The sequence below is a fragment of the Lutzomyia longipalpis genome, chromosome 3, assembly GCF_024334085.1.
Source record: "Lutzomyia longipalpis isolate SR_M1_2022 chromosome 3, ASM2433408v1".
Lineage (NCBI taxonomy): Eukaryota > Metazoa > Arthropoda > Insecta > Diptera > Psychodidae > Lutzomyia > Lutzomyia longipalpis.
This window is the reverse complement of record NC_074709.1, coordinates 2181764-2198593: the sequence shown is the minus strand read 5'-3', so window position 1 is coordinate 2198593 and position 16830 is coordinate 2181764. Positions and strand designations below refer to the sequence as shown.

The 16830-nt window shown below is 33.2% G+C and overlaps 2 protein-coding genes across 5 annotated transcripts in view; both read right to left on the bottom strand.

Moving 5' to 3' along the window:
• Positions 1-16830, bottom strand: part of LOC129794093 (GPI mannosyltransferase 3) — a 1193052-nt gene that overhangs the window by 1163672 nt on the left and 12550 nt on the right. The window lies entirely within an intron of this gene.
• Positions 561-16799, bottom strand: LOC129794111 (proton-coupled zinc antiporter SLC30A1). Of its 3 annotated transcripts, none has more exons than XM_055834737.1 (7): positions 16554-16799; positions 8591-8839; positions 8389-8513; positions 8198-8295; positions 7851-8089; positions 1866-2372; positions 561-914 (listed from the first exon to the last, which is right to left on the bottom strand). In XM_055834737.1, exons 2-7 carry the CDS (start codon positions 8765-8767, stop codon positions 741-743), a joined length of 1320 nt encoding a protein of 439 aa, XP_055690712.1. In that variant the 5' UTR covers positions 8768-8839; positions 16554-16799; the 3' UTR covers positions 561-740. The 3 variants fall into 3 exon arrangements, with proteins under 3 accessions (XP_055690712.1, XP_055690714.1, XP_055690711.1); XM_055834739.1 differs by having other exon boundaries at positions 16571-16799; XM_055834736.1 differs by lacking the exon at positions 16554-16799 and adding an exon at positions 16045-16389.

Sequence of the window (16830 nt, the reverse complement as noted above, 5' to 3'; positions counted from 1 at the left end):
TTTCTTAATCCGACAATCCCTGCTTTTCTTCCCACTATTCAGGGTACAAAATTATGCTTATTTCTTTACATAACATGTTTTATTGAAATTTCCTTCTGAAAGATGGAACAAAATGATTAAATAAATTCATTTATAAATTTTCCTTTTACATTGCCTAAAAATCTTTTCTAATTCAATTTTCTAAAAAAATTTTAAAAGTTTTGCCGTCACGTTTTTTTTTGTGCTAGCACACATATCAAGTTTTGTTAATTTATATAATAATTCTTTTTTTTTAGCTACTAAACAATTCTCTTTCATTTGTTTTTAGTAGATATTTAGTCTATATGTAATAGGGATTCTCTTTTGTTTAATATCAAAGTACAATTTTTCTACTTAGTTGTGTGTTGAAAATCTTTTTGAATATTTGTTTTTTTTTTTCTTTTTAATATAATTTGATTTTTCCACACACACACAGATCACACACACGTTTACTGTCTACAACTGGCAGTATTATAGATTAAATAAAGTTTATAGTAATTTTCTTTAGATTTCATAGGTTTTTTTTTTCACTTCTTAATCTTTTTTTTGTGTGTTTTTTTTCTTTAATAATTGGGCGTCTCTGGGGGAAGAAATGTAGTACCCACGGTAATATTTCTACTAATTACACATCGACCATCACAGCCACATGGTGAAAAAGTTCTAACTTTACTATTACTATCGAGGGTTGATGCCTGAAAGGGTCGCTGAGGCGTTGCTGTTCGTCAGACGGACGTCTTTGGGCTCTTCTCTGGCGTTAGCGTGCTCCTCGTGGGGCCCGGTGTGAGATTGTTTACGGGGAAATCCAGCAGGGAGCCCGTTTCCACGTCATTCCGTGCATTTCCACTGCTGCGTTGGCGACAGAGGAACGGCGATGGGGATGGGGATGGCAATTGCGTCTATTTTGGTTTGTTTCCACATTTTTTTTTATTTTGTATCACACAGAGAGACATGAAAGAAAAAAAAGAATAATGTAATGTCATTTAAAATCGTTAAAATTGTTGTCTTTAAATAAAAACAAAAACGAAATAAGGGAATAATGAAAACAAATACAGCTAATAAATTTAATATATTTCCCATAATAAACTCTTAAAGTTTTTTCTTGTGGATGAAATGTGTTTAATTTAGACATCTCTAAACTTGTAATTTTAGTAAAAAAAAATAATATTGTCTTTCAGATGATTTTTAAAATTTAATTAATTTAATTTGTTTTGCGTTTTTCCTCCAATTTTCTTTGAACTTAAAAAAATAATTAAAAGCTTCTTCAGTTTCTAAGGAAGCGCAAAAAAATCAAATTGGGAAAGCGGTTAGAATTTACATATTTTTAAGTTTTCATTTTTCTTGGGGGTTTTTCTTAAATTTGATTTTCCGATATTGGTTACATATTTGTAGCCTAATTATTGAAGTGTAAGAAAATCACTTTCCGCCATCTTGAGATTTTCCCCAAAACACAAAGGTAGCGTTTTCTCAGGATCTACTGGATGGATTTTGATGGGGTAAAAAGCAAATGAAAGAGGAAGCATTACCAGACAATGTACCGGAACAGATTTTTGAACTTCGACTCAGATGCTGAGAAAAGTCAATAAGAAGATTTTACTACTTTTATCAACTACTGAGTCGAAATTCAGAAATCTGTTCCGGTACATTCTCTGCTAATGTTTCCTCTTTCATTTGCTGACGTTTTGATTTTAAAAGGTTCTTCTTTAGAACATCAAATCCCGCATAAAACTGCCCAAAAAGCATTCAAAATTGTCAAATTCCAACAAATAAAAAAAAGAACAAACTTTCAAGCAAAAAAAAGAGAATATTCTCGTACAGGATCCTTCAAAAGAAAATAAATCAGTCATTACCTTATTGTTGTTTTGGCAGCATGTCGCCCGGACGCACCCCTCATCGGTTGTTGGGCAATCCAGAGCACAGCAGTCCTGAGATCCGCTCCCATTGAGATCACTTGAGATACCATCGGACGCCGCGAGGCTGTTGAGAGCCTCAATCTCAACGAATTCCGGTTGAATTGTCGTCGAGTGGATGCCCTCATTGTGGAAGAACTCCTTCACCTTCTCAGCAATTTTCATGTACTCCGACAAATTGCGGCAACGTATGTGCGCTGAGGCAATTATGCGATCCCCAGCCAATTGCCACACGTGAAATTCATGCACCGCCAGTACACCGTCCACCTTCTCCAGGAGACGCTTCTGAATGGCATCCACCTGAATGTGCGTCGGTACTGTTTGGAGCAAAATAAGCGCCGATTCCCGCAACAGTGGCCACACAGAGTGTAGAATGAGAATTACAAGGACAATTGATAGAGCTGGATCCATGTAGTACTTGTACTTCCATTCTGTCAACCAGACGACCTACAAAAAAAAAAAGAAATTTCAAATATTTCTTTCTATGTCAAATCTCATCACTTTTTTTTTCCATAATAAGCATCACCCACACATTCTGTGTGAATTTTTTTGGGCAATAAATATGTACAGCGAAAGCATCATCACTGTGTCTGATGTCTATAAAGTTAAACAAAGATCGTGAATGAGCGAGATATTTGCACGTGATCTTTGTGAGATGATTCACATATTGCAACGTATTTTGGGTGATAAATTTTATAAAGCTTTTTTGGATGCGCAAATCTGTAGCAGAAAGATGAGAAAGACGCAATTTTGTGGCGACTTTCGCGTGCTGAACGCAACATCAGAGTTGAGTTATAAGATGGAGGATTGTAGATGTAGATTTTGGAAGGGAATAAGGATTTCTTGCTGATTGGGAGATATGTCAGTCTTAATCTTAAAGTCAATCATAACGCGTCCAGTTATTAAAGTTGGTATACCACAACGCGGATGGGTCAGTCTATGCGTTGTAATTTAATTTGTGAGGAGAATTAGTAGGCAAAGTTGATTTTTTTTATGAAATTCATCAATATGAAAGATAAAAATGCTCATATCTGGAGTTCTATAAGACCTACAGAAATTTCTTGACTAGTTATGGAAAGGTATTGAAATAAGCTATAATCTGACATATATTTCGATACATTTCAAGGTCACCTCCAGAACACAAAATGGCAGATTTTTGTTCTACCAAAACAGTTTTTTGCACTTTTTGTCCACAAGGAATAGTTCTAGAGGTTTCTGATGTTCTAGAAAGTTGTAGAGTTTTGTAAAACCTTTAATTTGATACCAAGTTGAGCCAAATCGGACAATCCGTTCAAGAGATATGGCTGTTAGAACTTTTCAAATTCAAGAATTTTTCAAATGGCCATATCTTCTAAACGGCGACATAGATTTTCTTCATTTTCGGGCTGGTGAAAGATATTAAGTCAGGCTACAACATATCAAAAATTCAAGGAAATCTAAGATGGGGATTCGGAGATATTGCCCCTTAAAGTTAGGCAATTTTTGTTTTTGATTTTAGCGCCTCTTGCGGCCATTTTTGGAACTTGGAATGTTTTAGACAGTTGTAGGGCTTCTCAATACCTTTCATTTGATACCAAGATGGTCAAAATCGGTCAAGCCGTTCTCGAGTTATATCGAAAAAACACTTTTTGCTTTAGGCCGCCATATTTGCTAAACCGCTTGACCGATTTTCAAGTATGAATTATCGATGAAAACGTCTCACTGAGCACTACAACATATTAAAATTTCAGACCTCTAACTATAAGGGAAGTGGTTAACGGTATTTCAAAATGGCGGACGGCGGCCATTTTGAATTTTGAAAATGTGAAAAAATGAAATTTTACACCCACATTTCTATAGAAAATTTCAAACCGGAAGTCTCTATCTGTTACCGTTCTCGAGATATAAGGCAAAGTTTGGACCACCGGCCGGCAGGCCGGCCGGAAGGCCGGCAGGCCGGCCGGATCAAAAATTTTCCACCACCATTTTTGTAATGTGGGATGTCTAAAACGTGCTCATACCAAGTTTGAGCCCGATCTGAGGTGGTCGGTTTTTCCGACGATTACAATACTTGGTATGCCACGATTGTGGTATACCAACTAATATAAACAATAAATTCCCATTAAATGGCATTCCCTAAATGTTTGTGGCAAAATTTTATTATTCCCTATCAAAATTATTGCATTGTGTAAGTCAATCATAACGCGTCCAGTTATTAGAGTTGGTATACCACAACGCGGATGGTGTTGTAATTTAATTTGTAAGTAGGATTAGTAGGCAAAGTTGATTTTTTTTATGAAATTCATCAATATGAAAGATAAAAATGCTCATATCTGAAGTTCTATAAGACCTATAGAAAATTCTTGACTAGTTTTGGAAAGGTATTAAAATAGGCTATAAATTGACATAAATTTCAATAATTTTCAAAGTCACATCTAGAACAAAAATGGCGGTTTTTTGTTTCACCAAAACAGTTTTTTGCACTTTTTGTCCTCAAGAAATGGTTCTAGAGGTTTCTGATGTTCTAGAAAGTTGTAGAGAATTGCAAAACCTTTAATTTAATACCAAGATGAGCAAAATCGGGCAAGCGGTTCAGGAGATATGGCTCTTACAACTTTTCAAATTCAAGAATTTTTCAAATGGCTATATCTTCTAAACGGCGACATAGATTTTCTTCATTTTCGGACTGGTGAAAGATATTGACTTAGGCTACAACATATCAAAATTTAAAAGAAATCGATGATGGGGATTCAGAGATATTGCCCTTTAAAGTTAGGCAATTTTTGTTTTTGATTTTAGCGCCTCTTGCGGATATTTTTGGAACTAGGAATGTTTTAGACAGTTGTAGAGCTTCTTGAAACCTTTCATTTGATACCAAGACGGTCAAAATCGGTCAAGCCGTTCTCGAGTTATATCGAAAAAACACTTTTTGCTTTAGACCGCCATATTTGCTTAACCGCTTGACCGATTTTGAAGTATGAGTTATCGATGAAAACATCTCACTGAGCACTACAACATACTAAAGTTTCAGACCTCTAGCTATAAGGAAACTGGTTGACAGTATTTCAAAATGGCGGATGGCGGCCATCTTGGATTTTGAAAATGCAAAAAAATGAAATTTTACACCCACATTTCTATAGAAAACTTCAAACCTGAAGGCTCTATCTCTCACCGTTCTCGAGATATAAGGCAAAGTTTAGAGTCCCGGACGGCAGGACGGCAGGACGGCAGGCCGGCCGGATCAAAAATTTTCCACCACCATTTTTGGAATGTGGGTTGTCTGAAACGTGCTCATACCAAGTTTGAGCCCGATCTGAGGTAGTCGGTTTTTCCGACGATTACAATACTTGGTATGCCACGATTGTGGTATACCAACTAATAAAATTAGGACCTTGGCCTCTTAGCCTATAATAAAGACTCAAAATTATAAAGTTCTTACCATAATTATCATAAAATTAAAATTTTCTAGTCTTTTTAGTTAAAAAAAATTTATTTCCAACGAAGATTACGTTAAAGAGTTAAAGAATATTTTTTAACTTATTTTTTATCATTTCCTGCTAAATACTCTACCTTTGAGAAAATATTCATTCATTTTCAAACTATAATTTTTAAGTTGCAAAAAATCAGTTAAAAAAGATTTTTATTAAAAGAAAATCAATTAAAAAATGATTTTAAGTCGAAAAATTTAATCAAAAATGATTTTAAGTGGCAAAAAATCACTTAAAAACAGATTTTAAGTCTTTTAAGGCAGCTCTAAATAATTTTTTTTTATCTACTGTACTGATTTTGATAAAAAAAAAATATTAAATTTCAATTCGAACTCTTTGTCATTTTATTTAGCAATTCCTCATTTTTTTTTCATTCAATATCTGACCTGTCTCATCTTACAAGTTGATTTATATTTGATTAACAGCAACCTCTACTAAATCATTGAATGTTCGTGACTAAAACTTTGTAGTCTTTGTGCGTAAATTTTGTCTATTTTTTTTTTCTTTAATTTTCTTCAAACTTCATTTAAATTCAAATGAGGTTTTTCCTTAAAGAAAGACGAAACAACTTTGGAATTATGTTAGATAACTCAAAAGAAACCAAAAGATCCCACTGAAATACGAATTTATCTCTCTTACAAACCCCAAATCGTTATCTGCTTACTTAAAGACTCGTCTCTTTACTACACTTTGCAATAAAACTACAAAATTATAAAAGAGAAGAAAAAAACATGAATTGCATTTTAATTAAAACTCATTTGAAATTCATTCCATTTTGTACTGAATTAATTGAGAAAATTGCTTCTTCTCTACAACTTTTAACCACGTGCTTTTTATGGCATTTTGTGTCATCTCCAATCTAAGTGGTAAAAAAATCTACATTGATGCTTCGCTATACAGCTCTGTGTTTGGACGAAAATATTTTTAGTGGCACCTTGAACCATCTCAAAGGCTTAAACTTGAATCATCATCTGTGTGTTATTTTCAATGGAAAAATCATTCAATGTTTATATCAATATACAATCTTATATAAATAAATATATTAACTGCAACCTTTGAAATTTTATTCGTGAAAATATTTCACTTTGCTTTTCCTTGATGGTTGGATACAGTCATTGACTGCAAATTTATTCTAAAAGATTGCCGCTAATATTTTTTTTTAATGTTATGTTCATAGGAATCTAGAAATCTTATTTATTCGGAACCCAACTGTTCGGAAAACTTATGAAATAAAATAATATTTGAATTTGGCGCGCACTCGAAGTGGTGAATTCGTGTGATGAAAATAGAGCATTTGGGGAAAAAAGAATGATTTGTGCGGCAAAGATGACAAATCGGATTTAGAAGGCAAAGTGTACGGATGCAAACGTGATTGCTCCGTAATAAAATGTAATTTTATCGCGTAAAATATGGAAATTTCCCGAACATTTATGGACCATCGAGCCTGATCAAACATTTTTTCCCCACATTCTCTATTTTCACTACACAAATTCACCACTTCGATCGCGCGCCAAATTCAAATATTATTTTACCTATTTCATAAATTTTACGAACACCAACTAAGAGATTATTTCCCAGCATAATTTCTTCAATGAATTAAATTTTCAGAACATAAATTCAATTTTCTTTTAGGTATATTGTGAGTTGAAATTAGGAATCTTTCATGAAAAATCACAATTTTATACATAACTTTTCGTTTCTCTACTGTTTCTGTGAGACTTTAAGTTCTTTTGTGATTTTTAAAATGTACAAAAATATTAAGACGTTTTCTTATTAATGAAAAATTAAACAATTCCTTAATACAAAAAAACGAAAGAAAGGACCGAAAATCATTCTTCAGAGTATAGCAAATTTCTTAATTTTATTTCTACTATTTCTAATCTTTCTAGAACTCTAAGCTTATATGTAGGATAATTTAATTGAAAGCTTTAAGTAATTAAATTGCATCGTTAGATTTATTATAGAAATATTTTTATCAACATAACTTCATTGTGTCACGGTCAGACGTTTTTTTTCCATCATTGCTCTATAAATTCGATGAATTCAAAGAATAATATTACCAATTAATTAATTTAATTTAAACAAATTCAAATTCTTTATTTTCTTTGTCGCTCAAAAGTAATTATCACAACTTTTCATTAAAATCCAAGAACTTTTGTGCAAGAAAAAAAAATCAAAATATAATTCAAAATCCTTCAAAACAACCGCGTAAAAAATACTTAAGGAATATAAAATAATAATTTCTATTAATAATTGAGAAAATTTCCAATTTCCTGATCAGACGCTTTATTGTATTTTCTCTCAGAGCACCACACAAGGCAGTCAATGAATGCAATGACTGCAATTTAAAGTAGTAATGTTAAACTACACGGCGCCGTAGTCCCCAATACATTGAAAATTTTTCTTAGAAATTGCACAATAAAAATGTTTTATTTTTTCTGTCTCTGTCTGTACTCACCAATGCACTAATTACAACAATGACACTGCCAAGAGCATCACTGAGGACATGGAGAAAAGCTCCTCGCATGTTCATTTGCGATGAATCGTGGCTATGCCCAGAGCTCTTCTTCAATTGCTGCGCCGATGGATTCTGCTGATACACGAATGAATTGTTCTCGTTATCGTCCGTGTTTGTTAAGCGTGTCAACTTATTTCGAGATCGCGATAGGGAGTGAGAGTGTCCGTGGCCTCCATGTTCTGGTTTAAAGTATCAAAAAAAAATGTTTTTCTTTAGCAATAAAATCCACGTGGAAAATATTTTCTGCTGAATATGCTAAAAAAAAAGGAAAAAATCAACAAACTTACCATAGAGTAAAAATAATCCAACAACATTGACTAGGAGTCCAACACATCCAACAATTACCAAGAGTTTTGGCTCATGAATTCGTTCCTCCTCGATGAATCTGATTGAATGGATTTTTTTTTTGTAAATTAATTTCACTGTGAGACACTTTTTTGCAGGAAAAAAAAGAAGAAAATTTTTCTTTGAGACTCACCTTTTGCACGCCTCAATGGTAATACTGAAGCAAAGTGCAACGAGAAAGACAGCATTTACAAGAGCCCCGAGAACTTCAGCTCTTGCCCATCCAAATGTGTTTTTAGACCATTTCTTTGGTGACATCTGCAAAAATAAAAAATAAAATCAAGAGGAAATTGATTTTCGATCACAATCATTCGGGGCCATGTTCTCCTCCTCACCTTTATCGACAAAAATGATATTACGAGCGCCGCAATGTCGCCCAACATGTGAAAACTATCGGCTACTAGGGCCATTGAGTTCGTCACGTAGCCCACAACGATTTCCACAAAGAAGAAGAACGCCGTGAGCCACATCATCGTCAAGAGACGACATTTTTTTCCCGAAAACTTTCCCATCTTTCACAAAATCTCCTTCTGCGAATTTTTTATCTTCTTCACGCTCCAACGAAAATTTTCTTCTTCAAAATCCTGTGGAAAGGAAGAACAAATCAAAAAAAAATCTTAGATACAATAAATTCCAAGAATGTTAATAAATCATTCTACAGTGTAACAAAACTTCAATAAAATAATAATTTTTTCATACTTTTGCTTTATAAAATGAATCACCCACGAGACAGAATAATTAATAAAACGTGCCTGGAATGGGAAGTGAATTATCTGTTGCAATGGGAGATTTTACTTCCTCTTCTTGTTGTAAAATACGTGGTAAAATATTTATATGAGAGAAGAATAGTTTGTTGGCAGCAAACAATACAAAAAGAGTGTGTGTAATGTACAAAAGGCAAAAAAGAAGAAAACCCCATAACTGCCAACTTTTGTCACAGATCATTAAACGCCCAATCAATATGAGGAGGATAAGTTGATAAAGTCCAATTGAGATTATCGTATTTCACGTTCATATTGTTCGGTCGTCTTTCTTCTACTCATGGCGCAAAATTGATAAGGTGACTCAAAAAAAAGTCACTGATAGAGATTTTTATTGTACGTGGGGGTGTCTGATGCTGAATTTATAAATTCATAACGATTAAAAAGCACTTGAACCGTACAATGTTGCACAGAGGGTTTACATTTTATAAATTGTATACGCTCAATGTGGGAGATTTTTGAATGAAAAAATGAATTTTGAAAACAATTCAATTTTTTTTAGGATTATCTTTGCGATATTTAACTTTATTGCGTTCGTGGGATCATAGACTGATACATAATTATTGATTTTTAAAGTTTTAATTTAAGAAAAACCTTCTAAATCTATCTGATAATCCTCGTGATAATCTTGGCGATTTCTTTTAAGGATTTTAACGTTTTCTTTGATGGCTTAAAAACGCAAGAGAAGTATATTACTTCTTCACAAAAAGATATAGAATTCGGGATAAAAGTTTTTAGAGCTTTACCAATAAACTCTTTAAAGAGTCTTATGTAGACAACAAGGGCTTACACTCCTGTATGTAACCAAAATTCATTTTTTTTAAATGGTTTTTTAATGTATAATCCGATCAAGAAAAGTGTGGTCAATTCTTGCAAAGTATACGAGTTTTCCCAAAAAAGAATTTATAGCAATTATAGAATATTCTTATATTATCAAATCAACAATAAAAGTATTTTCCAAAACTCTATAGAAGATAGAATTAAAGAAAGATTTTCCGAACGCGAACTTTTCTTTTATATCCCATTCCCACTTAATATTAAGATTAAATTAAATCCAAATTGAGTATCAGATTAATTTAAATGGTGTAAACTGAAAAATTGCTTCACAGCTACTTTTTCCAAAGATTTTTTTTAAATAAGATTTTCAAATTAAAGTATAATAAAATTCCTGAACATTCCAGAATTAATTTCAAAACATTTAAGCTACGAGGGCAAGGTGATACAGTTTGTTTAATGAAAATATTTCATTTTCACGTATTTTCTGTGTAAGACAATCTTGATAGAAAGTTCATCAAAGGGCAACCTCAAGGAAAAATCAACACTCTTTACATGAAAAATATTCAAAAAGACTTTTAAATTTTTAAATCATATTTTCTTGAATAAATTATTATTTTTCTTTTTTATGAATTATCGAGTAAATTCATTTTAATCTTTGTATTTAATTTAAAGAGACAAAATAAATTATTAAATTTAGCAATATTTAAGGGAAACTAACACGAGTAATTTTTATTAAAAAAAAATTGAATAGAAGATTGATAGAAGATGGATAGAAAAAGTAAATGGATTTTCATAAAATTTTCCAAACACTTTGTACTTTCAACTTCTTGCTCCACTTTCCTCTAAAAGCTCAAATAGGTGAATAAAAATCTCCTAAAAATATCAACTTTTAATTTGGGGTCCTTAATATTCCTTTCTTACACAAATAACCAAAATTAATAATATCCTGAACCTTTTAAGATTTTATTAATAAAAAAAAATTTATTACAGAAACATAATATCTCTGTAATAAAAATCCGTCAAGATAAAGTCTTGAGAAAAATTCTATGACGAATAAGAATTCGTAAAGCAATATATCGTACTTTGTTATCTACATAAATTATATACATACGTAAGTATGTACAAGAAGAACAAGATAAGAAAATTTTGCCTTTTTTTTTTGTTTTAATCAACGAAATAAGAGGAAAAAGATTTTGAAACAATTTCATTGAGAGGAAGACAAAATAAAAATCCATTGAGCATGAAAAGACTTCTTTTAGTCGTAATATGTGAATATTATTTTAAAAAAATCTTAGGGGAGACCGGGGTTAAAAAAGTCACTTAAGGGTTTAGAAAAAGCTCAAAATATCATATTTCCCAAATAGATAAAGCGAAATGTATAGCTCATTTCTTTAGGAGATTAACTGCCCTACAACTCTTTCTCAGATCATTTTGTTCTATCTAGCTGGGAAATATGATATTTTAGGTTTTTTCCAAACCCTTAAGTGACTTTAATAGCCCCGCCCTCCCCTATCCATTTCATCCATTTTTCTCTAATCTTCCTACACGAAATCATAGATTTTTTCATCCTGAAACTTCCTTTTTGAAATCTCTAAAATCTTGAATTCAGAATACACATCAATAAAATTAATTCTTTCGATTAAATTTAGAATTCCTTAGTTGTTTTAAGGTCACGAGCTCCACTAAAATGATCCAGATAGCCCCAAAGTTGATTTTAAATAAATTAAATAACAAATTATGTATGCGAATAAAAACGTATAAATATCACGAAAATATTCATATTTCTGTACGTTAGAATAATAATTAAAGGAGCCCATGCGCTTGATATGAGCGAAGTACCTAATTGAAGGAAACGTAGAAAACAATTTTAACCTACCCAGTCTTGTAGGGAATCAAAAAAGAATAAAGAATCGCCAAAAATATTCATCATTTTCCACTGGGGTCACAACGAAAAAAGGCAATAAAGTTTTGTAAAAATTCAAAAAAATTGGCCGCCATTCGCCATTTTGTTCATTTCAATACATGAAGCATATGTTTCAATGCTTCGTCAATATGAGCTTGTCGATGACAGTTTGACATTTCATTATTTTTCTTTTTGGAGAAAATAAAAAAAATTGCTTATTTTTTTAATTTAATAATCGAGGTAAATGTGTTTTACGTGTTGTTCAAGAGTGATTTTTATATTTGAATACCTGAAGGATGAATTCCCGCACAGTTTGTGACCGTCTCAGCGAGCACATCATTGGTCGTGGAAAAGTTCTTGGGAAAGGTGGTGCCAAGAAACATCGTAAGGTTTTGCGTGACAACATCCAGGGAATCACAAAACCAGCAATCCATCGTCTTGTCCGTCGTGGTAGTGTGAAACGCAAAGGATTCCAGCGCAGAGGATCTCTCAATTCGAGAAAAAGCCATCTTCAAGACGAGACGATCCACGATAGAGATGCAAAAACCATCGATATTTATCGATAGTTATCGATAGCTTCGACTATCGAAAACTATCGATTGGGAATAGGACTATCGGACTATCGGAATAATTTTCTCTTTCTATTGAAACGCGCTGTCTCATTTGAGAGTTTTACAAAAAATACTATAAAAACTCAAACTCAGATTCATCAAAATTTTAATTTTAATTTATATAGGGTTTTTTCTACATGTACGGATAGCAAGTCGTAGTAGTATGAAATTGATATCTTTTCAATATTTGTTATAGAGAGACTACTTACTACTTTTATTCAAATATATATGGTTAAGCGCGTAGCGCCCTTGCAAAAAAGCAAACTACGTTCTTAGGGTAGATACTGATAATTTTTTCTTTCCTTTTAATTAAAATTTGTCAATTATAAGATTTTTGATATTCTGGAAAAAATCTTATAGGATTTTGTTATTCCTTTAATTGAATTTTTGAAAGAAAATTACTTTTCCGGGCCTCTTCAGAGATCTTCTGACTTTTCCTCGACAACAAATTCTTTGTTTTTCTTTTCTAGAACGAAAATAGAACGATTCCAAAATATTCACCTGTCAAAATCTTCCAACTTTTTAATTCTTAGAAAAAAAAAGAAAAGATTTTTATCAGAATATATACCTCATTTTTTTTAACTCTTCGTACACTATGACCAAAATACTTAAGTCCATTGCCATGGGGGTAGTGACCGACTTCATAGACCGAAATCTTTCGGTCAAATGTGCATTATTAAACTCATTGGTACTCTTTTATCTTTTGTCTATTTTAGAACACAGAAATAATTTTTAAATGGATTTTTTAATAAATTTTTCATTGAGTCTTTTCAGTTTAGAATGATCAAGAAAGAGACTCAGAGTGACAAAGCGAAGAGAAAATGGAATAAATTCAACCGTTACACCAATATTTGAATTCCCTCTTCTTACATTTATGTTAATAACTTTTTTTCTGGTGGATGGATTGACCTCAAATTTTGATACAATCTTCTCAGATAACCAAGAAACTTATTTCTAAAAGATCGGTTCTAAATGTCTAAGAATTAGGGCGTAATAGCTCGAGATAGAACTTTGGGGTCGGTCACCTACCCCTCATGGCAGTGCGAGGGTTTTAAGAACGTTTTTCGTTTATTTCAATTATTTTCGCAATGAAAAATTCTGTTTCGGTAATTGGGTTTTTGCGAGGGTGCTACGCGCTTTATCATGTTGGTAAAAATAAATTCTTTTTGGGTAAGTAGTTTGGTTTTTTTGCGGGGGATAGGGTAACTGGTGCAAAATGTTAGAAATACAAGACACAACATTTCCAATAGATATCTCAGTAAATATTATTTCGTAATTATTCTAATTTAGTTAAAAGTACCTTTTTTTAACTCTAACTAACCATATAAAGATTTAAAATAATTGATCTAATATTTTGAGTTTTATTTAAAAATAATATTTTCGAATTTCAAAGTTACTTTGATCTTTCATTTCAATATCGTATTTCGGCGTATTTCTACGTATTTTTTTTTGACCCAAATGCATTTTAGATAGAGTAACAATTGCTGAACACGAACCTAGTTTAAATTTTCCGGGTTTTCCCGTAGAACACTGACATTAAAAAGTACCACTTGGGTCAAAAAGTTAGACACCGTTTTTAAGGCAGTTATCTTTATTTTAATTCATTTATTTTTTTTTTTTTGTATTTTTATTATAAAAAAATTTTCCAATTGTTGCACAAATATCTTATTCTCAATTGCTTTTATAGTGTTTAAATGAAATAAATTCGTAAAATTAAAATTTAGGGACAAAAAACGTAAATTAACATTTTGCCCCATGGTTGGGGCAAAAAGTTAGAAGTGGAAGGTTTCGGAAAATAAGCTGAAAATGCATTTTCCCGTTGAGTTATAAATTTTTCGTCTGAGACAAAGTTGTAGCCTGGAAAATTTCCTATAAGATAGTTGCCATGGAAAAACTCAAATATTTTCAGGGAAATCAGGAAAATGTTTCTCCCAAAAAACAACTTTTTGCCCCATGTCCCCCAACACTTCTTCTGAACAGCGAAAAACCGGTCATATCCACGAACAAAAATTTATCGATAGTCATCGATAGTTATCGATAGCTTTCCCAAAAACATTCGATAGCTATCGATAGCGAATTTTTCCGATAGTTTGCATCTCTAATCCACGACCAATGTTTTTGGATTGCTTTGTTTTGTAACGAGAGATGTGCTCGCTGAGACGGTCAAAAGCTGTGAGGGAATTCATCCCAGGTATTCAGATATAAAAATCACTCTTGAACAACACGTAAAACACATTTACCACGATAATTAAACTAAAAAAATACGCAATTTTTTTTTATTTTCTCTCAAAAAAAAATGAATGAAATGTCGACAAGCTCATGACGAAGCATTGAAACATCTGCTTGATGCATTGAAAGAGACAAAATGGCGAATGGCGGTCAATTTTTTTGAATTTTTACAAAACTTTCTTGCCTTTTTTCGTTGTGACCCCAGTGGAAAATGGTGAATATTTTTGGCGATTCTTTATCCTTTTTTGATTCCCTACAAGACTGGGTGGGTTAAAATTGTTTTCTGCGTTTCCTTCAATTAGGTACTTCGCCCATATCAAGCGCATGGGCTCCTTTATGAGTTCAACTTTGATGGAACAATAATAAAATTATTTACAAAGCAATCAATGCTTATGGAATGTTTGTTATTTAGAATAAAAGGATATGGATTCATACTCAATTAAATTAATCCTATATAAACCTATTTCCATCTAATACTCTGCAATTAAAATATTCAAGAGGATTGAGAAAACGTTTTAGGGCGGGGGATGACCTATTTTAAAAATTCTTTCCCTCCGAATATCCTTTAGAATTCTTACAAAAAATAATTTCATTAGCCCCTTTTTCCCCTATTCTCATCTAATTTTCCTTCAATGATGTAAAAATCATAAAAATATTTTTTCCTAGTAATTGTTTCCTCTACATATCGATTTGCCTCTCTTCTGTGAAGAGCCAACCAATGAACTAAAAAAAATCCCCATTGTCCTCGCATAATTTCCCTTTGAACGTGTACTCCCTTCTTTCATCCCTCCTAAATAGAAAAATGTGTAAAACACACGAAGGGAGGAAGTCCTTTGAAAATAGGGAAAATAGTCAAGTCTAGCCTAGAGGTAACAAAATTAAATGCATTTCCCATCAATCTCAAAATGTGAAAATAGATAAACAATTTTGCGTAGCAACGCTCCAAACTTGATATGTGGGGGGAAATTACTATGTGGAAATCGACTTCCCCACAGAGAGGAAGCCACAAATGGCATATTTGTGAGTTCCTTGCTCCCCATCGTATCCACTTTGCTACTGGAAATTTCTAGAACATAGTCACGTCTTTGGTTCTTTTTTGTGTGATTGACACAACTTTTGGGAACTTGGGGAATAATTTTTCCACAGTTGGGGAGAAGGAGGCTCGAGATGGGAATTTTATGGAAATGCGGCCAAGATGAAGATTAATGATTGGATGACCCAATTGCTGGGCCAATCAAACTTGCACGGAATATTTAATTGTCTCTCCACTCCTCACATGCTACAATGAGGGAAAGCGTGACTGGCGAGATAACAACACATTGGCACATTGCGTCACCAACAACAACTTATTAAAAATAAGAAATTCTCAGGAAAATCACAGCAGTCTTGAAGATTTTTTTTTCCTTGGAATTCCCTTCTTGAAAAATTATGATTTGCAAAGATGGAATGCAATTTGCTTTAGCAAAGACGTGGCAACAGCAGCAATTTGTGGGAAGTCTCTGACTCACCCTCTGTGGTGATTTTTGGGATCCTCTTGGCGACACCGCACCAAAATCAATCTTTCACTTTGGAACTTCTTGAGAAAGAAATCTCAAATCTCAGTAAACTCAAGCACAAAAGCAGGCCACGAAAATCTCCCTTTGTGGACTCTCTTTGTCGCGCAATTGTGTTTCAATTTACACGAATTTGCTCTTCAATGTTTAATGGTATCGTTTTGTGGCACATCGCGCGGTCTCCCCTGATATGCTTCAACTGACGCAATTTACTACACTGTGCCTGACTGAATGAGTAAAAGATGATAAAATATTGAATTGTATGTCGTCGAAGGAACGCAAAAAGAGTCAAGAACTTGAGTACCGCGTGCACAACGGGCTACTCTTCTCATCTTTTTTTTTTTAATTATTGCTTTTCATGCCTCCTTTGTGGAACCCACCCATGGGGATTTTCCACGCGCAATTTTCACACAAGAAGTTTTCCCTGGAAAGCAAATGGGAGGAAGAGAAGTGGGAGGACTTACACAAAAAAAATATTCACCGTGATTTTTTATCCACAAATTCTCAACAAAGCACACATTTTCACACGTTCTCCAGCACAGGTGTGAGACACATAATTGGCACTGTACACTCCAATGTCCCCCACAGTACTGTGTCTCCCGGAAAAATGGATAAAAATCACCCCTTTTTCCTCAACTGCACGTACTCCACCAACTTTGACTTTTCTTCGTCACACACACAGACTGCTCTCTGCCCCCATAACGAAGGGACCTCCTGAGATTTCCTCTTGCAGAACCAAAG

Coding starts and splice junctions, on each gene's coding strand:
- LOC129794111 (XM_055834737.1), bottom strand. CDS start 8,767: ATGGGAAAGTTTTCGGGAAAAAAATGTCGTCTCTTGACGATGATGTGG. Junction 8,296..8,388: donor ACCATTGAGGCGTGCAAAAG/GTGAGTCTCAAA, acceptor CCATTCAATCAG/ATTCATCGAGGAGGAACGAA. Junction 2,373..7,850: donor TTGTTGTAATTAGTGCATTG/GTGAGTACAGAC, acceptor TTTTTTTTGTAG/GTCGTCTGGTTGACAGAATG.